The sequence below is a fragment of the Aspergillus neoniger genome (genome assembly GCF_003184625.1).
Source record: "Aspergillus neoniger CBS 115656 unplaced genomic scaffold BO87scaffold_22, whole genome shotgun sequence".
Classification (NCBI taxonomy): Eukaryota; Fungi; Ascomycota; class Eurotiomycetes; order Eurotiales; family Aspergillaceae; genus Aspergillus; species Aspergillus neoniger.
Genome location: NW_020291150.1, coordinates 322,315 through 344,747, shown reverse-complemented (window position 1 = coordinate 344,747; position 22,433 = coordinate 322,315). Strand labels below are relative to the sequence as shown.

At 47.9% G+C, this 22,433-nt stretch overlaps 7 protein-coding genes across 7 annotated transcripts; 1 reads left to right on the top strand and 6 right to left on the bottom strand.

The window, feature by feature from the left end:
• Positions 1-260: 260 nt before the first annotated feature.
• On the bottom strand, positions 261-493 carry BO87DRAFT_377907 (uncharacterized protein). Its single transcript, XM_025623673.1, has one exon. It carries the CDS (start codon positions 474-476, stop codon positions 288-290), a length of 189 nt encoding a protein of 62 aa, XP_025478325.1. The 5' UTR covers positions 477-493; the 3' UTR covers positions 261-287.
• A 1,759-nt stretch (positions 494-2,252) lies between these two features.
• Positions 2,253-6,710, top strand: BO87DRAFT_377906 (putative nicotinamide nucleotide transhydrogenase). Its single transcript, XM_025623672.1, has 18 exons — positions 2,253-2,551; positions 2,616-3,162; positions 3,213-3,288; positions 3,408-3,470; positions 3,527-3,787; positions 3,835-3,952; positions 4,000-4,455; positions 4,508-4,660; positions 4,712-4,852; positions 4,897-5,058; positions 5,104-5,274; positions 5,318-5,572; positions 5,617-5,750; positions 5,800-5,946; positions 5,991-6,159; positions 6,204-6,392; positions 6,438-6,512; positions 6,559-6,710. Exons 1-18 carry the CDS (start codon positions 2,455-2,457, stop codon positions 6,588-6,590), a joined length of 3,246 nt encoding a protein of 1,081 aa, XP_025478324.1. The 5' UTR covers positions 2,253-2,454; the 3' UTR covers positions 6,591-6,710.
• A 273-nt stretch (positions 6,711-6,983) lies between these two features.
• On the bottom strand, positions 6,984-8,505 carry BO87DRAFT_439732 (uncharacterized protein; the record flags this gene model as incomplete). The annotated part of the gene is made up of 3 exons (XM_025627938.1): positions 6,984-7,948; positions 8,015-8,325; positions 8,413-8,505. The coding sequence occupies 3 exons, from the start codon at positions 8,503-8,505 to the stop codon at positions 7,456-7,458; spliced, it is 897 nt and encodes a 298-aa protein (XP_025478323.1). The 3' UTR covers positions 6,984-7,455.
• Positions 8,506-9,201: 696 nt separating this feature from the next.
• On the bottom strand, positions 9,202-10,233 carry BO87DRAFT_417117 (uncharacterized protein; the record flags this gene model as incomplete). The annotated part of the gene is made up of 3 exons (XM_025626793.1): positions 9,202-9,252; positions 9,295-9,460; positions 9,515-10,233. 3 exons carry the CDS (start codon positions 10,231-10,233, stop codon positions 9,202-9,204), a joined length of 936 nt encoding a protein of 311 aa, XP_025478322.1.
• Positions 10,234-12,564: 2,331 nt separating this feature from the next.
• Positions 12,565-14,756, bottom strand: BO87DRAFT_377903 (uncharacterized protein). Its single transcript, XM_025623671.1, has one exon. It carries the CDS (start codon positions 14,336-14,338, stop codon positions 12,851-12,853), a length of 1,488 nt encoding a protein of 495 aa, XP_025478321.1. The 5' UTR covers positions 14,339-14,756; the 3' UTR covers positions 12,565-12,850.
• A 162-nt stretch (positions 14,757-14,918) lies between these two features.
• BO87DRAFT_407905 (uncharacterized protein) lies at positions 14,919-16,697 on the bottom strand (the record flags this gene model as incomplete). The annotated part of the gene is made up of 6 exons (XM_025626111.1): positions 16,549-16,697; positions 16,114-16,236; positions 15,820-15,867; positions 15,553-15,606; positions 15,149-15,235; positions 14,919-15,030 (listed from the first exon to the last, which is right to left on the bottom strand). The coding sequence occupies exons 1-6, from the start codon at positions 16,587-16,589 to the stop codon at positions 14,919-14,921; spliced, it is 465 nt and encodes a 154-aa protein (XP_025478320.1). The 5' UTR covers positions 16,590-16,697.
• Positions 16,698-20,424: 3,727 nt separating this feature from the next.
• Positions 20,425-21,911, bottom strand: BO87DRAFT_312075 (uncharacterized protein; the record flags this gene model as incomplete). Its single annotated transcript, XM_025619568.1, has 2 exons — positions 20,425-21,248; positions 21,461-21,911. 2 exons carry the CDS (start codon positions 21,909-21,911, stop codon positions 20,425-20,427), a joined length of 1,275 nt encoding a protein of 424 aa, XP_025478319.1.
• Positions 21,912-22,433: the final 522 nt, after the last annotated feature.

Below are 22,433 nucleotides of genomic sequence, written 5' to 3'. Positions count from 1 at the left end.
GATCAGGAACCTGCTAACCCCACTCTGTAAGGCGTAAGACAGCAAGAAAAAAAAAGGAACCAAATTAGCCTAGTGGATAAGCTAAAGCATTCGTGCTCCCGGGTTAAACGAGTCAAGATGTCACAAACACTCCCCAGTCTAGCAAGGATATACACTTATCCAGTTCCCTTGTCTTCAATTCAATCTAGTTGACGGGATAGATAGTTGAGGGTTGACCGGAGATGTCTGCTCCGCAAGAGCCAACGGTGAGGGAAAGAAGAATTGTTGAAGCTCACTTTTGCGCTCCACTAGCGAGCCGGAAGAGCGCGCAAATTCCAATCAGGGCCTGTGGGTGGAAGGATGCGACCGCCGTGGGTCAAGAGAGTGTACCTTAAGGAGCCAAGCAAGAAATTAGCTCTGGTAGCATCACCGCAGCGGAGCCGTTCCACGTTTGCGTGAGCCCGTTTGGCCGTGGACGGATCCTTTACGCGCTTCATCGCCTGCTGGGGACAACGCGTGCATGCATGTATGAAATTGTTTATCAAATTGGCACTCGATCTTTCTCGATGGATATAATGATTCGCAAAGTAGGCTGGGTGTCTTCTGGCGCACACAAGACAGCGATTGCTTCAAACCGGTTGAGGGAGGGTGTCAATCGCATCATCATGATTATCTCCATGCCCCACCATGAGTGGAGCGGGATAAAAAGCCGTGCGAGGGGCCCGGCCATCACCAGGACCTGGATCTTGACATCGATTCGAGGCCACTACAACCAACCGTCACTCCAACAATGACTGCTAGACAATATCCAGCTATTTTGCGACGGGGATCAAATCGAACAGCAATCAACGCGGGCTTCCCTGGCACGAGGGGATTTCAAGTATCGCCTCAGGCAGCACTATCTGGAAGAACATGCACGTGACCTCATGGATTAACTTCTTATCAACTACACTTACCATCTAGATCTTATCCTATCGGTATAAATGCCGGGGATGTTTTTCAGCTAGGACCAGTGTGTTCCATTTTGCACTACCTACAAGGATCATATGTTACGCTGCATAGCACGGACATCCCTTCCTCCACCCTAGCAGCCCGAGCTCGCTGGAATCAACATTCACGTGGACAGTCGATCATCCGATTTGCGGAGAGCTGGTTCCTCTGGCATTCGTGATTAGATGCCATCAATGGGTTGTTGTGCTAATATATGATTCTGGCAGCATTTAGGTTTGAGGTCACTAGTCGAGCGGGGAAAGATGCCCATAAACAGCGGTTAAGTGTTCGGGAACTCTTTGATGATCAAAGCCGCAGTTTGCAAACGCAAATGATGATGGAGGTGTCTACACGAACAATGAAGCTGGCAAATATCCAATGACCAACTACCCTGTCTGGCGATTCTACGAGCTCACACGCCTGAACGAGCCGAGTTCACTGCTACCCTTTTAATGAGTTGTCAGATATCACCGCCGGACAAGGTTATAGCTGGACAACTGTTGTGATTCACAATCTCCGAAGGATGGCTCGTGCCCGTCGCACGACATAGTGATATGTAGTCCAGAAGGGTGCTCTGCATGATATGTACAATTATCTCCGATGCGGCGCCTAGACGGCGTTACATCCGGTTGCGGTTGGGCCAGGATTGTAGAAGTAGGAGGACACAGCTTGTCCGACCCGGTTAAATAGTAGCTCAATTATACCGGGAAGAGCTCAAGTCTTCAATGTAGATCCCCATCAGTCGCCAATTCGTTGCAGCACGGGTAACCAGGTCAAGATGATATGAAGACCTTTTTGGGATAGTATTGTATACATAGATATGCGACAGCGGCACGATAGGACCCTATTAATGCAGTCAATACCAGCATAAACCCATGAGAAAAAGTGCTTTGATGGAAGCCGAACAAACGATGGTGGACGATGCCTGATGCCAAGCGGGAGTGACAGCTCAGACTCCGCGAAGCCGATGGCCAGTCAATGGGCCTTCCCCGCGCGCCTTCCCCTCATTTCCTGCAAGTCTTTGGTCACATCACCCACGGCTACTACTATCGTTCTTCGATCCCATGGAGGTGAATTCCGGTCACCGGAGTCATCCTTTCTTTATGCCAAGTTTAGACTCGTGGATAATTGGCATGTTGTGTTCCCGCCATCCCTTGCGCGACGGTGACCTCCCCGCATTTGGAACGATCAATCCCTCTCCTGATTGAATCATGAATCAGGAGTTCTCCCCATATAGCTGTACGTGCCTGCACTCTTCAGCTGATATTTGAATCCACTAACGTCTCTGATTGAATGGGCTTACAGTTCGAAACAATAACCCGCCGTCCTGCCGTCCTTCCTAGCCTGCCCTTCTGTCACACCACCCATGTGGCCCAGACGCCCCCTTCTGCCACATTTGCAGCATTGAGAGTGAGTGGAATGAGGGTTTCTGTGGCAATAGCTTCTATCATTAGAGTCGCCTTGCGTTAGCTGCCAACTTCCGCCATGAGTGTACCGCTGTTTCTGCGCTCGGCGCTGTTGCCATGCCGAGCAGTTCCTGGAGCCTATCCACGGGACTCCCGCTCTATTGTCAAGACCACTCGTGAGTGCTTTTGCTAACCTCATTGAGGGTGGGCCTTAAGACTTACTGACCACCGTCCCATAAGTGCAAGTGCGATGCGTTCCATTGTTAGCCACCAGATACAACGGCTTTGGACAGCTGCCACTTCCGACGTCGTCTCGCAGAAGATACGCTACTGCTGCATCCGCATCGCCGTCCGTCCCAGTCGTACCTTACTCCGCCCTGACCGTTGGTGTACCTCGTGAAACATACCCGAACGAACGTCGTGTTGCCGTGACCCCTCAGAATGTCTCCCTGTTGCTCAAAAAAGGATTCTCGCGTGTGTTGGTAGAACGCGGCGCTGGAGAGGAAGCCAAGCTACACGATCAAGTATACGAACAAGCTGGAGCAACACTAGTCGATCGGGGTTCAATATGGTCTCAGAGCGACATCATTTTGAAGGTCCGTAGTCCTCAGCAGCAAGGTCCCATCGACGAAATCGGAGCACTGCGCCAGGGAAGCACGGTTATTTCGTTCCTGTATCCGGCCCAGAACAAGCCACTGGTCGAGAAACTTGCTTCGCGTGGCGTCACGTCTTTTGCCATGGACATGATACCAAGAATATCTCGCGCACAAACATACGACGCTCTTAGGTATGAGCCATTCATACTGGATACTCACAATGCTGACCACTTAACGATAGTTCCATGGCCAACATTGCTGGGTATAAAGCTGTCTTGGAAGCGTCCAATCATTTTGGCCGGTTCCTGACGGGCCAAGTTACTGCCGCTGGGTAAGTGAGTTCTTACATGTCTCATACATATTTACTAACAATATGCTACTTAGAAAGGTTGTATTCCCTTCTCTTATGATAGGCTATAATACTGAGACGTTCTAGATCTCCCCAGGCAAGGTTTTGGTTATTGGCGCTGGCGTGGCTGGTTTGAGCGCAATCGCATCTGTAGGTCTTTGTTAACGCGTCGACACTGGGGGTCATAGTTAACGGGCATCGTCTAGGCTCGTCGCTTGGGAGCTATTGTTAGAGGCTTCGATACCCGTTCTGCTGCTCGTGAACAAGTCCAGTCCCTTGGTGCCGAGTTCATAGAGGTAGACATCCAAGAGGAAGGATCAGGCCAAGGTGGATATGCCAAAGAGATGTCGAAGGAATTCATTGAAGCGGAGATGAAGCTTTTCATGGAACAAGCTCGGGAAGTAGATATCATTATCACGACTGCTCTCATCCCTGGAAAGCCTGCACCTAAGCTCATTACGAAAGAGGTAAGAACCATATCCCAGGATGCATCGAAACCTACTCACAGTTCTAGATGGTTGCTGCAATGAAACCTGGATCTGTCATCGTCGATCTTGCCGCGGAAGCAGGCGGGAACTGCGAAGCAACAGTTCCTGGCGAATTGACTAAATTTCAAGACGTGACTGTTATTGGTATGCTGCTTCCAGATGTTTAGAGATACAGTACTGATGAGTTCTAGGATATACTGACTTGCCGTCGCGTCTCCCAACTCAATCATCTACATTGTATTCCAACAACATTATCAAATACCTGTTGTCCATGTCCCCTCAAGAAAAGTCCTTTGGCATTGATCTAGCGGACGAGGTCGTTCGTGGGTCTATCGTTACACACGATGGAAAGATCATACCGCCAGCCCCACGGCCAGTACCACCTCCCGCACCTAAGCAAGAGATCCCCGCGCCTGCCAAAGAAAAAGCAGAACTGGCAATTTCGCCTTGGCAGAAGGCTACGCGCGATGTTACTGCCACTACCGCTGGTATGGGGACTGCTCTTGCGCTGGGCAAGGCTACAGGACCGGTGTTCATGAGCAACATGTTGACGTTTGGTCTTGCTGGTCTGGTCGGCTATCGTGCAGTGTGGGGTGTTGCGCCGGCTCTTCATTCCCCCCTAATGAGCGTTACAAATGCGATATCTGGTGAGTATGCCGAATATTCATTCCGTTGTTTTACTGATGCTGACTGCCTCAGGTATGGTCGGAATTGGCGGTTTCTTCATTATGGGCGGAGGCTACGTGCCCAGCACGATACCCGAAGCCCTAGGTGCTGCTTCAGTTCTACTGGCATTCATGAATGTATCAGGTGGATTCGTTATCACCAAACGCATGTTGGATATGTTCAAGCGTTAGTGTTGGAGCACATAATGTTGACGATATCCGCTCACACAGTGTCCAGGTCCGACTGATCCGCCTGAATACCCTTGGCTTTACGCTATTCCAGCTGTGCTGTTTGGTGGGGGCTTCCTTGCTGCTGCCAGCACTGGAATGGCGGGGCTTGTGCAAGCCGGTTATCTTGTCAGCAGTGTTCTCTGTATTGGTAAGTGCTTTTTGTGCTGACAATTCCATTGCTAATATCAGTAGCCTCGATCTCGGGTCTTGCTTCTCAGCAAACCGCTAGGCGTGGGAATATCCTTGGAATACTCGGAGTCGCAGCTGGAATCATTGCTTCTTTGGCAGCTGTAGGGTTCTCGCCCGAAGTGTTAACCCAATTTGGCGCGGTGGCTGGCCTAGGTTCTGTCGCTGGTATGTAAAGCACTCATATGACGGACTTTCCTAACCGGTCAACAGGAGCTCTCATAGGACGACGAATCACACCAACTGGGCTTCCCCAGACCGTTGCTGCTCTCCATTCTGTGGTTGGGCTCGCGGCTGTCCTTACAAGCATAGGGAGCGTAGTGGCTGACATTTCTCACGTATCCACATTGCACATGGTGACGGCGTATCTGGGCGTTCTGATCGGTACGTATATCCCACGTGAGCAGGAACTTTCTAACCGTAGTAGGTGGTGTTACCTTTACTGGTTCTATTGTGGCTTTCCTGAAGCTCGCCGGACGTATGTCTTCGCGACCTATGATACTACCTGGTAGACACTTGATCAACACGAGTCTGCTTGGAAGTAATGTGGCCACAATGGGAGCCTTTGTTACAATGGCACCTGGATCCCCAGCGATTGCAGCGACGTGCTTAGGCGCAAATACCCTGCTTAGTTTCTTGAAAGGTTATACTACGACCGCTGCCATTGGTGGGGCTGATATGCGTAAGTGCTCGACCCTAGGTGACGTGCCTTGCTGACCAACGCAGCGGTGGTGATTACCGTTTTGAATGCATACTCTGGATTTGCTCTGGTTGCTGAAGGCTTCATGCTCAATAACCCCCTCCTCACCAGTGTAGGCTCTTTGATTGGAGTTAGCGGTTCGATTTTGTCCTACATTATGGTAGGCATTCTCGATTAGACTATTGCTCGGAAGATTCTAACCATGCCAGTGCGTCGCTATGAACCGCTCGCTTACCAATGTCTTGTTTGGCGGCATTGCAGCTCCTCAGCAAGCAAAGAAGATCGAAGGCGAGGTAGTCCAGGCAACTGTCGACGATACGGTGGAAGCATTGTCAAATGCAGAAAGCGTCATAATTGTGCGTATGAGCTTTGAAGTGATGAACATGGCTAATGGGTATAGGTTGTTGGATACGGCATGGCTGTAGCGAAGGCGCAGTATGCCCTGGCTGAGATCGTGCGTATGCTACGTACCAGAGGTGTTACTGTGCGATTCGCCATCCATCCTGTTGCAGGCAGGATGCCAGGTCAATGCAATGTGCTTCTGGCGGAGGCGTCGGTTCCTTACGATAGTAGGTACAACACCCGAGCACCTCGGCGAGGCTAACCAGAATAGTCGTGCTCGAAATGGATGAGATAAACGATGACTTCCCGGACACTGACGTTACCCTTGTCATCGGCGCTAATGACACGGTCAATCCAATCGCCCTGGAGCCTGACTCGCCGATCTCGGGTATGCCAGTACTGCATGCGTGGAAGAGCAAGGAGGTTGTTGTGATGAAGCGCAGCATGTCCAGCGGATACGGTAAGTGTCTTTGACTCATGGGATGAACAAGCGCTAATCGTGCAGCCGACGTACCAAACCCGATGTTCTTCATGCCTGGAACGAGGATGCTTTTTGGAGACGCCAAGACCTCTTGCGATGGTGAGCTACCCTGCTATTGAAAGAAGACTAAGCTAACATGTTGCAGCTATCAAATCTGCTCTCGAGGCGCGTAAATAGTTGCTACTAGTTTCTTGAATTATTCGTTCATGACCTTTGATGTTGGATGAGCGTTGGATGATTTGGGATGATTCTAGTTACATTCAAGTCCATAGTACATTTGACATGAGCAAATACAAGGCCAATTCTTACGTATCAAGCATCGCTACCTCCTACCCCAAAATGGCAGGTACCTTCCGCTTCACATGACCGGAAAAGCGCCCAACAGTATCATGGTAGTCCGACTAATGTATGGTATTATTGCATTGGGCTCTTTCTGCATTGGGCTCTTTCTGCATTGTCAAACGCCTTCGATAACTCAAGTTCTCTGAGATCCGGAAATACTAGAAATCCCAGACGGACATCGGCACTAGTATATGGCACTGTAGTGTGGTGTGTCCATTCGATTTAGGAACTCGATTTTTTCAGCTGATAGCTCGTTATACTCCTTCGCCATTTCATCGGGGACCGGCGACACTGTTAGATTCGTCGCAACCAGGGGGTTGCAACTGTCGGAAAGCTGCCGTGCTTGCCTTTCACGAGTAGTGCAACCAGTTATGGACACAGAGGATCTAGAGGAGTGGAATCATATGGTGGTGTCTTGCATCATATCATCCATTGAATAGATCATTTATGTTGACATCAGAAGAGAAGAAAAGCAGAAGCAGTCCTTCTTCTTCTTCTCTGCGTTTGCGGTGTGTAAAGTCCAGAAACTGGGTGCACTCATTGGTAGGGAGACAGCAATTTCCTTCTTTAAGGCATTGGGTATGGATTGTACAATTTGTTTTGATATCATAAGTCTCGGTCTTATCGATCTGAGCATGAAAGATTTTCTCGGTCTTTTCGACCTGAGGGTGCAGCAAGTACATTTCCTTGCGACCTGGTGTTAATTCTCTGATAACGGCTGGCTCATTGCCAACCGTACTAGAAGCTCAATCGGCGCAGTCTCCTTTTTTTCAAAGCTGTACAGCTTAGACTGTAGAATAAGCATCCGAGTCCCACGCATACAGACATGAAAATAACGGAAATTCTGGGGACCCGGAAATGACAGAAGGAGAAGGGGAAACGTCTTTTCATCCCCAAACTCCCGAGGCATGGACTTTATAGTCTCAATATCCTCCTCAAACAAAGCCTTATCTTCTGGAACCCGAGGCTGAAGAGCCCGGCATTGCATAGCAGATATAATCACTGCGAGTTCCTCGTAGAGCATGGAGCTCTCTTTCCCGCAATGCGATAGAGCTAGGCCAATGGTAAGATGGGGATAGATACGGTGGCCATCAACCATATCTGGCTCGATCCGAAGAATTGCTCCCCAATGGTCGTGAACGGAAGGGTATGCCCCAAACAGCTCGCAGCCTAGATAGAACGGATCGGGCCAGCTATAGGAGGTTCTTTAGTTAAATGATCTAGTTAAAAGAAGAGTCCAATAGCCTTCTTGCACTTACTATATGTTTTTCAGTTTTCTTCGCCTAATTAGTACTTCATCTAAAGTTTTCGCGTTTTCTCTTGCTCCGCATTGACCCACGGAGTCTTCCACCCAATTCATTAAATGGTAGGCCCATTGGTATATATAAGTTTTCCGTGCATTTGGCGATTCACCTTGAATGGCGGGGTCGTAGTGCATCATTCTCGGCTGTTTTGATGCTAAAATGGGGTACTTTTCAAGCTCCGCTCGGGACATGGGTTGAAAAAGAATTGGGACATCAGCAGAAGGAAACAGTGTTCGTGGCCCATATATATCTGCTCCTGTAATTCCCTGTCCTTCATTCTCAAGGTTTTCAAGAGAATATGGTCCCATATGACTGCGATCAATTTGGTACTGATCCAGGACTATATCACTTACTTGATTCTCTTTATCCACCAGCACTTCAGGGGTCTTCACCACCAATTCCTTCCAAAGACGTTCGATTTGCTCAGCTATGTTGTTGCTAGGCATTTTGTCGTTTAATTGAATATGAGGGCGTTCTCGTTGTTAGTTTGGTTGGTGGTGTTGAAGAGTTGAGTTGAGTCGAAACGGTGTGTGTGGTGGGTGGGCGTGGCTGGTCACCTGATACTGAATGATTCACTATCTACGCAAGCTTTACCAATAATACTCCATACCATGTAATAAAGTATTATTAGTACTAGGCTCCTCGGCACTGAGGTCCGGCTCCGTTTCAGCGTATCAGCAAATGTAGGCCCGGGCTTGTGCGCAGCTCATCTGGCGTTCTCTGAAGCCTGTAAACATATCAGGATGATCTATGCGAAAATAGCCATGAGACGAGTCTTTTTGAGTAGCCTAGCCTAGCTGCATGTCGGCTTGAAAAGGAAGTTTGGAAGGCCGCTTATTCCGTATTATCTGTCCACCTTGCTGCAAGCCCATAGCCAATAGCCTCCGTCAGCATGTATGATAGTCGACTAAGTAGTTCGAATAATAACTACTAATTTATGAGTAGATGACCGTATGTGATTGATCCGCTATAGGCTAGCACGTTGCAATTAAGTTTGCATATAATATCTGCAAATTATTTCTTCGCCTGCCTTTACTATAACTCCCTATATCTAGGAGCCAGAGCATACATTCAGATTCGTCTATTAATATTCTGGCTCTCTGGCCTGTCGTTGTGTTCTTAGCACGATAAGAGCGCATATATCAAGGCCACTCTGAAGCCGTTCTTTGCGACCCAGTATGCTGGACGTATGACTAAAGTGAAATAGCAAGCAGGATCGTAGACACCTGCAATACTTGGCGTCTATTCCCTATATCGTAGGGACCGTATCTTTGCATCGTCATCAGGCTGGGTTGCCTCGTCCCACCTCCACCACGGCCATCTAGGTAGTCCGCCCAAGAATTGTCATATACTGCGAAGGTTATCCATATTTCGCATCCATCCTTTGAAACTAGAACCCGACTATGCCAATTCGTTACTAGCGTGTTCATATTGGTTAGGTTGCGGGTGGCTTACTGGTGTGTATTGATACTTCTATCAGTATCAGGATACCGGCTGACCCAAGCTACAACCTCAGCAGCCTCCTGCATGTCGACTGCCTTGCCCATGATGTTGCGAGGGTATCCCTTGCATTTAATCACAGACTTGATGTTACCTGTCTGCTTATCTTGCAATTGTCCATCTGTGATTGCAACAAACTGGGGAGGAGACTCGCCTGAACGAAGATTATGATTACCGAATGTTCCCCTCAAACGGATTCTGGTGCTACGCCACTCGGAGGTAGTCGTGCTAGGTAACAAGGAAAGCGCCTGGAGTAGCTTGATCAGACTAGAATTAACAGGAGTTTTATCAGAGCACTTAAGCGGATCAGTCCTGTTTCTAAGGCCTTCCAGTACTTCCCACTGTTGAACGAGAGTAGTGCCAAATTCTCCCAGGCCCCGGAAGTTGTTTGTGCCGACTTGGTTGAGGTAGGCTTGAAAGCCTTGGGACATTGCTAATGTATCAGAGGCTGTAGTTAAGTCAAGACCATAGTCAGCAGGATTAAAATAGTCTGGATAAATGGATTGGGGGCAAATAGTTCTAAAGAGCATAAATTGCTCATCGTTGACGCAAGATCCTGACTGGAGTTTCTTGCAGTGTCGCAGCGACTTGTGCAAAAGGCCGGCCCGCTTGGCATATTGTACCCATTGCTCTCTGTTGCGAGGAAGATCATCGATAAATTTTTCGAGAGACATGATCTACAACGAATATCAGAAAGACCCAAAGACAAAGACCGTGTTTATGGGTGTGTGTGTGAGTGTGTGGGTATGTGAGGAGGGTGTTTATCTTGGGAGCGAAGAGAATCTAGAGGAGACTTCAGCAGAACTCATCCGTCTGGCAAGCAGCGCCAAGTATACTACTAGAGGCAAGCACGTCCCGGTGTACTGTAATTTAAAAGAACCGATACACCGTTTTGAGCGGAATCGCTGGCTACACTCACCCCGTTACGTCTTAAAGTTTCCGAGACGTAATGGTTCTGTGTCTCATTCTTAATGTCTCTTTGAAAGAAAAGGGAGGCCCCCTTGTAGCTGTATAATGGGGTCTTTCAGCCATATACCGCACTTATTGTCATTACTTTAAGCTGGTGGCTGCGAAAGACTATTCAATATCAGCCGGTTCCATTCAGAAGCCCTTAAGGCACCCTGCTTAGCTGTATACTCCCAGTTGACGGTTAGGTGGTCAGCGTGTCTTCTGTCTCGTTAGTCGTTAGGCTTTAGCCATGTCAATTAGAATATAATATAGCACTATTTGCGCGGTATTTCTAGAACAAATGTACGAGGAGCGTCAAACGTAACTCATCTAAGCAAAGAAGTCACATTTCGCTGTGAAAGATTGCTTCACATATAATTCCGGTCGCCCATTATATGTCTAGCTGATACAAATAAAAATTTGCTGGACAATGCGTTAACGCTAGAGTCCCGTTTCAGTGAAGGAATGACTTGTAAAGGTTAGGTGGTTTGGAAGTTATTTTTGTTGTAGCTGCTAAATCCGAGTAAACCAGGGAAAACCATGACCGATAGAGCATCATAGATGTTTGGTGACCAGATGTTGGAGGTTGCAAAGAGAGAGAGAAGAAGGAGAAGAAGAGGGGGGAAAGGTGCCTTATATACCCCAGCGCCACTCAATCGAGTGCATTAACTAGTCCAATCAACGATGAATAACATCCCATCTTTATTCATCTCCCAACTTCGCTTACAAGCCACTCACCCAATCAAACTATTCCCATTGAATTCCGTTCCCACATAATATCAAGGCATATTCACCCTGTCCCCCCATCCTCCATTCCACAAAGATCATCATACAGAGACATGAATAGACACGACTCATTCCCCAACCTTTCCACATCGCTTAGGACAAGAAAAATGACACGCTTAGCTGAAAAGCCACGCATCCCGGCTTCCCACGAGTCAGTTGTTCCCGCGCAAACTCTCCGAGTCATGACATGTCAAGCCACGTCAAACCCACAAAAAGAAGACATGAAGAGATATGAAACTTAATGCGCAGATTGATCGACAGCCAGATAGACAAAAAATGATCATTCGGACTTCGGCACCACAGCCCGAGCCCTAATTCCGTGCATCATGGTTCGTACCAGGCAACTAAAACTAAACGATGGGGTTTGGTTGGATGGAGGAAATTATCCGGGAGCTGAACGTGGCTCGAGCGAGCGAGCGAGCCGGTTAGCGTACCATTGTTTATCTACTCTCTCTAACTGACTATCAAAATATCTAGACACTAGACAGATACTTAGTTAGTAAATACTTAGTTAGCCAGGTTGAGGCACATTAGATTCTAAGCGATGTGCCCGTGCCCGCGTCAAGGATCCACCCGTATATCCTTCATTTGAATTTATCCTGTCTACGTACCCTGAAACTTGGATCTGGATGCACGGGTACGTATACGTCTAAATGAAATGCCGAAGAACGATCCATATACTATCTATTTAGTTTCTACTTGCTTCCCGCGCCAATATATGGTTCATATATCCGTAGATTATGTTTTAATATACTATGTTTATTGTTTGGGCGATCTTAATCTTTACGCTCATTCAATTCAATATAATTAGATTATGTCGGGGTCGGGGATAGGGGTTCAGGGTCATTTCTTGATTATATCTGTCTTAAGTTGTATTAAAATCACCAAAGAGGGAGAGAGGTGCGTGTATGAGAAGGCAAAGGTATACGAGCAGACAGCAACAGGCAACTAAAATCTCAATGGCAATGTTTGGTACGTAGATCGCAACCGAGATGAAGTGGATCGGGGAACGAGTCAGATCTCATCGCCATCTTTTCCCATATCCAGATCTGACCCAAATCTTGGGCCGGTCAGCTGGGTTGGTTCGTTCCCGTGGATGAAGGCGGTAGGTGCCGCAGATGGATTGCCGATGGAAGGATTGTGGAAGATTCGGTGATGATTGACGTGACGGGTACTTATGCAATTGTTTCAGCGTGATGATCTCGAGTCAGTTTACTGTTCGTCTACTTTGTACGTACGCGGGAGGAAATGAAAGATGGATAGATAGAGATGGTATGTTCAACATTTTTGAATGGGCCCACTCCGGGAAGACCACTGCTGTTTGTTTCCTTCTTATAGTACAGAAAATAAAACACTAGAGTAATATAGTAGCAGGAAAGTAGCATCCAGTGCGAATAAACAAAAACAAAATTCAGATCAAAGTAGCCGCCTGACCCAGATCCCTAAACCCTTAATCCCGCTAACCGAACGCCGTCATAGCCGATTTGCCCCAAACCGGTAGTTAAACAGATGAATATGAAACACTAGTTCCAACAAATTGACAAACAAAATTAAGCATTAAGACTTTTGAATGGTGGACTTTCTCCGCCCTCGCAGCATGAACCCCATGAAACTCTTGGGAGTTGTTGGGAGCGGTTCGGTTGTCGTGCTCTCGAGCTTAGGTTGCTTGCTGCGCCGAAAACTCTTCTTCCGCCGCGCCGTCTTGGCAACTTCTGTCTCGGCGGTTTCCCGTGGTTCCAGGCTGTGCACGCTCTCCACTTCCGATCGCAGGCTGCTGGCTGAGTATACGCTCGATGCAGTTGAGCTCTTCATGATCGAGTTACGCAATGGTGGCCGCTGTGAGATGTTGCCGGGGACGCTCGACACGCTGTATGATGAACCCGAGCGGTGTCGGTTGAATGTAGGCGAGGAGTAGTATGGTGCTGGACTGGATGTGCGCGAGGGTGGCTGGCTCATGTCCGAGCTGGCGATCGAGTGGGACACAGAGGTGGACCGAGCGTGGTACTCATCGCTAGGATATGCAGGGGTTCGTCTGGTGCTCGGGAACAGAGAGTAACCACCACCAGCACCACCGACACTTTGCATAGATGGCGGACGGCGGAGGAGACCCGCTTTGGGACCGCGTTTCGATGCACTGTCGGCGGACGTCTGCGGTCGATTCCACGTCATAGCACGCGAGCGCATGGTCATCGGCTGGGCAGTTTCAGGAACGTCCGCAAGAGCTCGGGGCATTGTGAAGGGGTCCGTATCGGCCCGTTTGGGGGCTTGTTTCGCATATTTGCTGTGCAGCTGCAAGCTGCCGCGCTTGATGTGACCCAGGTAGTCGGGCCGTTTGTCGCTCAACAAAGGCTGTGATTTGGTTCCCTGGTTCAAGGAATAGAGACCTTGGCCCGGTGGGAAGCGATCGGGAACGTCTGCAGAAACAGCAGAAACTGCCGACATGGGTTCAGGTTCTTCGACCACTGATCCGTCGGTGACGGGACTGATTAGGATTAGATTAGGTTTGGCGCAGGGTTCCATAAATTTGACCTGCTCTGCTACGAGCACGTCTGTCTCTTCATCCGACTCGCTGAGGGCCGGAGACGGAGATCGTGACTGTTGCGACAGGGGAGACGCCGGAGGTTGGTAGACTGTGGGCTGAAGGAAGATGGGAGATTGCAAAGGAGAGGTAGCACTAGGGGAGGGCAGTTCAATGATCACGTCGTCATCGTCGTCAAAAATGTACGAATCTGGTACAAATGTCGTTCCACTGCTTCGTTTCACCGTATCCATGGATACGGGTCGACTTTGTTTGCCGGATGGATAGGCTGACAGGAGGCGGGCGAATGACGACTTGTCGATTGGCGACTCTGGGGAATTCACATTGGAAAGCTCATCTGCACTGGTATCCGAGTCGAAGGGACCGGCAGTCTTGATAGGCGAAAAGGCATGGTCATGGGCCCCATATTCTGATTCTGACGTCTCCTCTTCTTCCGATTCGTAGCGCCGGGGAAGCAACTGTTCATTGAGATAATCCAAATCAAGAGGTGCTGTAGTAGAATACATGTTGGGTAGTTGAGGAGGGATGGATGTAGAATGGGAAGGAAGAGGAGGAAGAAATAAGAAATAAGAAGAAAAAGGAAAGATGATAAAAAGAAATTAATTAAAAAAAGGGGACCCTCTGTACGCCCCCGAGGTCGATAATCAAAGATTATATGGACGGGGATATGGGTGAGGTGAGAGAGGTGAGAGGGATGGTAGCAATGCAGTTAGTGTTGTCAAGGGTCACCCATGCAACAATAACAGCAACGAGGAAAGGAGGAGTGAAAGGAACGTGAGATGACGAGAGATGGAGAGAGAGATGAAGCGTCACAGAAATAGATGTTGAGAAAAATCCGCCAGGGGAAGCCAGTAAGAGCCGACAGGAGGCAAACGGATATCAAATATACCGGACAGGGACCAGACAGGGTATATTGACCACACGGGATGGCATGCTCGTAACGGAGTGGATCCGACCCTGGAGGTTTGTCTTGAACGAAGCCACCGAAATGCCATTCGATCACACAACCTCCGGAGTGGACGGACCATGAGCAGATCCACCGTGACGAAGGATACTAAGATACTAACAAACTAACTAACTAACTAACTAAAAGGGAGGGAAAATAGTTAGGGAATCTGCAGGGAATGGGAAGAAGCAAGTGTGCATGACACGTGCGCCACCACCAAACTTAGGCGCTTTACACTTACTGGACTTACTCCTGTGCCTCGCCTATCCCGAATATACGTGTTGGTGACCCCTAAGAATCCAGGACGAGCCGCGTTAAAGCTTCACGGGAATGAGGGGAGGGCGTGCTTACGTCCTCTCTCCATCCTTACCTGACTCTCCTGCAGCAGCGAAAAAAGTGGTCCGTTGCCTCAGGATGCTCGGGATCAGGGACGTGGACAACCCTTGCATGTGCGGTTCTTGACTAAAACCCTGGCCAGGAGCAGCAATGATAGTCGGGCTCGGTCATAAGTAACTATCTTGCTGTGTACGGAGTACGGAGAAGACGGAGAAGGTTAAACTAAACAGAAAAATTAAAAAGGAACAAAAAAAAAAGCTATCCAAGAAATTCGGGACTCGTTTGCCGGGGAGGAAAAAGTCTGGAGAGGAGTCAAGCGCCACGGGACCCGATATTGGATGGATGGGGAAAAGGGCAAACGAATTAGACGTGTCCACGGGCGCAGTCGGGAGGTCAAAGGTCAGTGCTTGACTTTTTCTCTGCCAGTTTGAACTAAACTCTTCATCTCCAAATGCAAATGGAATGGGCGTGGCGTGCAGATGGCGGCCACATCTAGATTGCTTTTACTCCCGCCAAGAATCCAGCAATCCGTAGTCAATTGGGGCCATGTGGATGCATTACTTCATCATGCCTGTTATTTTCCCCTGTCCTTTCTAACCCTTAAGATCCTTTGTATTATTATCTTAAGTCATCGTTTTCTTGCTTGCTTTGTGATACACGCTGTTACTTTCTCGGAGTTAGTTAACTAACTAGCGTCTTAGTCACAGCTTTAGTCGGGGCAGAGCGAAGTGGTCGAGCGTTGTTGGGGATCCACTGCAGAATTCGCAGGCAGTGGAGGATCCCCTTTTTAGCGGTGGTTGCTAATTATTGGGAAAGTCCCCCAGAGAAATGACACGGCGCATTGATCCCATCTTTTTGATAGACCTAGTCTAAAGTAGGATGGATTCACTAACTATCTTGTCTATTCCTCAACCTCGATCTCGATCGCAGTCATCATCCCAATTTTCCATCAATTGCGGTACTACACCAACACCCAACAACAACCCGTTATCAGCAAACATCAACATAAGCGTCATCTCAATCTGATACATTTCCTGCCCCTGGTTCCTGGCATTGGATGAACTCCGGGAACCGTTTCCCAACTCCCAAGCAACGCCGCTGCTCCAGCCCAGTGGAGCATGTCTAATTCAAACACACCAGACCCCTCAAGCAATGGAAGTAAAAAAAATCAAAAAGAAAAAAATTAGGGAACTATCTTCCCGTCCGGTGTTCGTAAATTTTTCTTATTTTTTTTTTCTTTTCTTTTCTTCTGTTTACGTGCGTTCCCACCCCCTTTCTTCCTCTTCCCACTCTATGCCCACTTTTCAGTGGGTGGTCCGGTTCATGCCGTGATGGGGTTATCCAATTGCCCGACCGTCGAATGGGAGAATTTTCGCTTTTCCTTTGGTACATACACACACACACACTCTCTCTCTCGCATGGACTGCTAGATACCCGCAGCAATAGACGCGGACCTCCCTGCAGACGGGATGCATTCAAGGGAGGTTCTGCATCCACCTACGGAGTCGAGATGCTGGTGGTGGTAGTATAATAAGCAAGTGAGATCACCGGGTAACAAAACAAATTAAACAGATCTCCAGGACTACAACATATAGTAAGGGGAAGACCCCTCCAACAAATGAGTAAATAAACAAAAGTAATCATACATACACTACATAGTACTACTTAACTAGGTACAGAGTAGAAGAAGGAAAAACAGGCAATAGGTTGAGGAAAATCCATCAATCAATCCAATCCAATCCATCAGTGCACACCGTCGATGATCCCCGCCGAGGCGGTTGGAAAATCATCGGGCGTCATCGGTAGATTAACGACATCCCGAAATAGACATGATTGTCGGATCATCACCGCGGTTAGTCTCCGTCTATACACGTACTTTCACTCTAATCAGTTGTTCTTTTAGTGGGAGACGGGAGCAGAGCAGAGTGTGAGAAAAAGTCAACGGCCGAACCTCCTCCGGACTTATGCAGGAACGCAGCTAACGGTGGTTGCAGTGTGAAACAGCCGAGCGGCATGAGAGGAGGGGGGCGGCCAAGGGGGATGGACTGCTAACTGCTCAACTGCTAACTGTTAAGCTAATTGCTCACTGCATGAGCGGATACGGATTTCGGCACGGTGGGAGACTCCGTTCTTGACAAAGGATTATCTGTCCTTCCTGAATGGTGTACAGTATATGTGGTGTGTACCGAGTAGATTATAGGGAGCTAGCTAGCTAGCTCGCTCGCTCGCTCGCTCTCTCCATCATCGCCAACGGGCGCATGTGGCTGGGATGCAATGCACAGTTACAGATAAGACATACATACTTACCAGAACTTCATACCGGGCATCGACGGAGCAAGGACATCACGGAAGTCCCCTTATCGACTCGACTACTGGATACTTACTCCATGAGGTGAAGTATAGTATATTTTTAGCACCTCTTAACTTATACTATTGTTCCTCCTTACTTCGTCTCAAGTGGTCTTCTCGCTGATTTACTTTGTCCCAGCCAAGCGACCACAGCGCAAACAAAGTCACCAGAATGTCCATTGTCGCTGCTGGTCTTAGCGCAAGATTGAGTTGATAATCATCACTGCCACCGACGCCAATGCTCATTTGACTTTCCAACCCCATGATATATCTCCAGACTTTTCCAACCCGCATGTCAGTGCACATCACCAGACGTATCATCTGCACGTACCCCCCAACCACCCAGACACAAATGATTTGACTCGAGTCTGACGTGGACGTGAAGTTTATGGCTGCCACCACTCACTCTGCCCTTCTATGGAGGTTTATTTTGGGGATGCGATATCACGCCCCTGAATGATACGCTATATCCATTGGGTTCAGGCTGCTGCTTTAAACTCTAGGAAACCGGTTTCCAGCCATTATGTATACATTCGTCACATCGCATGGACAATCCTTTAACTTGTTAAACAACTGCAGCAACATTCAGCTTCGTATCGCGCGAACCTGTTCGAATAAAGTTACGTCGACACACCTGGTTCATGAAACACTCACCCACACACACCCACAGTTCAAGACCCAAACAAGGTTACCGGCAAAGATCCCCTATCCTACCAAGTTCTCACAAAAAGCCGGGCTCCTCATACTCAATATATTGATTCTCTATGTGCAGATAAGAAACACCTCTGTTGTGGTACAACATTCGGTGATCCCAAACCCCCGGGTGTCTCAATGACCAATTAGCGCTATAATGGGCGTTTCAGGTTAGCTATATATGGATGAGGGCGCACCAACGCTCGATGATGAAACTTCGGACAATAACCTTCTTGCATGGTGTGTCCACTACTATTTTCCTAGTAGACTAGGTTTGTGTGACAGTTGGAATAAAATTGGAGGGTGGCTGCACTTGTTGGGGAAGGGGGGATTATCCTGTCTGTGTGATGTGATGAGTCGGGTACTTTGCTTACATACCTTTTAGGCTAGGCAGAAGGAGGGGGTGCGGACTGAATATCACTCATGGGAGAATTACATGTCTTGTCTACTGCGTGAAAGACAGAAAGTTGCCGGGACAGGGGGGGGGGGATGGGGGAGACATACTGTACCGTGCTACTGTCATCCCATCACGTACCACCTACTCAGCACAGTCTCTCCACAGTCCACACACTAACAATCTTTTACTTATACTACGGCATCCAAAGACAGATAGAGACATACACTCCGGATTACCCACCATGGCACCAAGACTGCTAAGTGCTAACATCCCACTCCCCACCAGTGGAGTCATTCCAACGGCGCACTTCTCCAATCTAGGTAGCTAGATTAGTCCTTATTGTACAACTAAATGATACTAAGAGGGACATTTTTAGAAACAGCCACCACCCCCATCACCCTCATCACCACCGTCATACCCACATAGTAACCTACGTAGCACAAGTACACAAGATAAAAAAGGTAGCAAGCAACTATTGAACGCCCCAGTCCATGTCCATCTTACTTAGTGCTACGTTACCCCCTCCCAGTTCCACTTGAGCTAGCTAGCTAAGTTGAACTATCGACTCTAATCCCTGTTATTTTCCCCTTCTTCTTCAGAATTTGTCTCGTTAGTGCGGTTACCGTTACCGAATCGATGCATGGCCGTTTTATACCACAGTCCCAGTTCCAGTTCCACACATACTAGCACTCACTGCTATTGGTATAGTGTACGCAGCAGGTATAGTGGAGTCGGAATCAAACTAAGTTAGGTAAGTGAATTTTACTTAGGTAAGGTGGAGGTGAAGGTTTTTTTGCGTCGGAGAAGGGGAGGGTGGAATCGCCAACCATGGCATGTCTTTCTCTTTTTTTTTTTTTTTTTTTTTTTTTTTTTTTTGGCCTTGGCAAATGGATATGATATGATATGACAGGTGGTGGGTGGGTAACTGGGTGGGGATGGATTCTTTCTCCTTCTTTTTTGCTTTACCGAGCTAAGGGGAGGGGATGGGGGGTCGTGGGACATGGGGGCGTGAGGTATGGCATGCGTGCGTTGGACGTGTAAATAGCCTAGCCTACTTGGTTATCTTCTCTGTACAAGGGAGGAGGAGGGGGATGGAAGGATGGAGGTGTCAAGTGCGGATAAGGAATCAAGGAGGGGTTGAAGGGAGGTACCTACTCCGTAGGTGTCTGGGTCTTGGCACATTCTACGCGGTTGTGACTGACTACCTCTGCAAGTAGCAAGCATTCTTTGCGTCTGCTTTATCTAACCATCCCTGGATTTGATTGATCGTGTGATGGTTATGCTTATTGTTAAGTTTGAATCAAGGTGGGTAGATCGGGTATGTGATGATGGTATGGAGGGGTAAGGGAGGGAGTTAGGTTGTCCTGCATACCTAGGATCTCTGATCGTGAGTATAGATAGGTGACCGGTATGGCATTCTGCAGGGTAAAAGTAGGTCACGTCTTGTCTATGGAGGGAATGTTCGATGTGACAGATGTTTCTGGTTAACCGTGGTTGAAATAGTTAATGATGTCAGTGTCTGAGATGGAGTGGGTGGGGGTTCTACTTTCATCCCTTGTGTGTATGGCTATGAAATGTAGTGATTTACGTAGGCTGCTAGTCTGCTTCAGATATTACAGAGCTACACGGTGCATAATGTTATAAATTATATTGCTTAATAACCTTGTTTGCTTATTGTAAGATTAGTCAGGTCAAGGACAAAGTAACAATTAAGTATATTATCAAATGTTAGCCATCTCAGCACACACCTACTGCTGAACCAATCTACAAAGATAGTCAGCCAATCTATATAGTCAACCCAGCACGAGCGTCACGTATACCGCCTGCACAAAATTAAAAGCAAGACGAGTTCTGACTAGATCCCATAGAAATCAAAAGTTACGCTGGAAGGGTATGATGGTGTTAGTGCGGTCATTGGCGAACTCTTTACCACAAGGTAAGATTGTATCAAGGGCCGAGGCGAATTGTCCTAGGCTATTAATAACGTCATCATAAGAGTCGATGATGGGTAGAAGGGCTAATGTCTGGGATCTAAGGTACTTGATATCCCGGTAGTTTTGCGTGATAATGGGCATGATCCAAGTTCGCATGGTCATGAAGGTCTGGGACATGGGGTCAGACCGATTGATTTTGCGGGTTTTCTTTTCAGAGCTCTCGCAGGGCTGGGTAGTTTTATCGTGAGCTTGAGGAGGATTGATAGTAGACATGAACCAGCGGCGGAAGCCTGTTAAGTTCGAGACGCTAGACTCAGATTGCTTGGGCGGACGGGTGCAGTCTTCAGGATTTTTCTTGATTTCGGCAAGCTTCTTTCTGACTGCCCTTCTGATCAGTTCCGAGTCGTAGTGTCGGAGAAACAGGACCATTGCAATGTTGCTGTTCTTCCATTCAGCGAGGGCTATCTGGATGGGGAAGTAAGCCAGAAAACTCATCGGGGGTCTGGTGATATCGAAGAACGATGCGGGTCTATTCGTCCAGTAGTAAATGAGATCATCAAACAGTCCGTCTCGAGGAGGACAAGGTGAACTAATTCCCTCGCAGAAAGGGTCGGATAGCCGATTTCCCTCGTCGGGTAGGACAGTACCGGTGGTGTCTCCGTTGCCAACCTGGAAGAGTTGACAGCCAGAGGTTGTAATGGGACGCACTGCACTACTTTCTGGGGTGAGTCGGAAACCACCATTGAGGACTGGAGGGTCAACTAGGATCAGGGCTGTTGCTGTTAGCGTTTTATTTCAGAATAAACAATGCTATAATATATAACGATAGACATACCAAGCCAACCACCACTTTTATAATCCTTTATCCAGACGGAGCAGCGATGCTAAATGAGCGCATTGAATGTGTTTTCTGGAGTTGAATGTAGAAGGAGGGCATCCCTATCAACGTTTATTTGCCTCACATAATTCTCACATTCAACAGATCCCTGTACGCCCTCCAGCGTAATGGCTCGAGGGTAGTGGCACGTAAGGGACTTCTGGCATGAATCATCTGCATATTCCAACATCGGTCTTTTGGAGCAGCCATTGCGTCCAATATGAGCATTGAAGAACAACGGATCAATATCCAGGGTCGAGCCCAGAATTTCCACGATACCACGTGGGATATTCTCGACCAGTACAACTCGGCAATACAGCGAACATGGCCCTGCAATATTTGTTTCTTCAGAGACAAGGTCGCGCAACAAGCACTGATGGTCAATCTTGCGATAAACAGGTGGACAGTTCGGATGGGTGAACTCTAGCACTCCCAGTCGACTAGTTTGTTGGTCTGACCGAGGAGTGCTGAGGAACTCACAAAGCGAGTCCAGTGATGATGGGTTCTGTTCGTTTTGGTTGATCACGTGGGATCTGTAAGAATGCATGTTAACGATCTTGTTGATGACAATGATGGAACAACTGTTTTCAATCGAGCTGTGAAGGTGGCAGGAGGTAGTGTGGTATACTTCCTGATGTGGAGGTCTGTATGCTCTTACCAGATTTGGAAATGGGGTAGTAGTATTTATGCATTTAGCATGCAACAGCACTCATTGAAAAATGTGTATATTTGCGCACATTTTAACTTTGTTTCGAAGATCTAGTATTCTTGGTTTGTTTTGTTGGCAGCGACTTCACGGAATCTTCCTATACGAAAACATTCAATTTAATTGACTAGCAGAATTGTGTCATCTTCAATTCATTCGTATAAACACCAGATTTCTATCTAACTTTCGACAAAAGCGCAAGATCCCATTCGACGGGCTGTGACTCATGACTGCACTCAGGCTCTTTCCTAGAAAAAAGCACGCGTGGGATCAAGTTGATATTACCGGACCGGATAATACCAAGAAAAATCCTACAACTAAGCGGAAGGTACAATTCGCTACGCTTTTCTGCAAAACAGTTCA

Coding starts and splice junctions, on each gene's coding strand:
- BO87DRAFT_377907 (XM_025623673.1), bottom strand. CDS start 476: ATGAAGCGCGTAAAGGATCCGTCCACGGCCAAACGGGCTCACGCAAAC.
- BO87DRAFT_377906 (XM_025623672.1), top strand. CDS start 2,455: ATGAGTGTACCGCTGTTTCTGCGCTCGGCGCTGTTGCCATGCCGAGCA. Junction 5,573..5,616: donor CATTGGTGGGGCTGATATGC/GTAAGTGCTCGA, acceptor TGACCAACGCAG/CGGTGGTGATTACCGTTTTG. Junction 5,947..5,990: donor ATGCAGAAAGCGTCATAATT/GTGCGTATGAGC, acceptor TAATGGGTATAG/GTTGTTGGATACGGCATGGC.
- BO87DRAFT_377903 (XM_025623671.1), bottom strand. CDS start 14,338: ATGTATTCTACTACAGCACCTCTTGATTTGGATTATCTCAATGAACAG.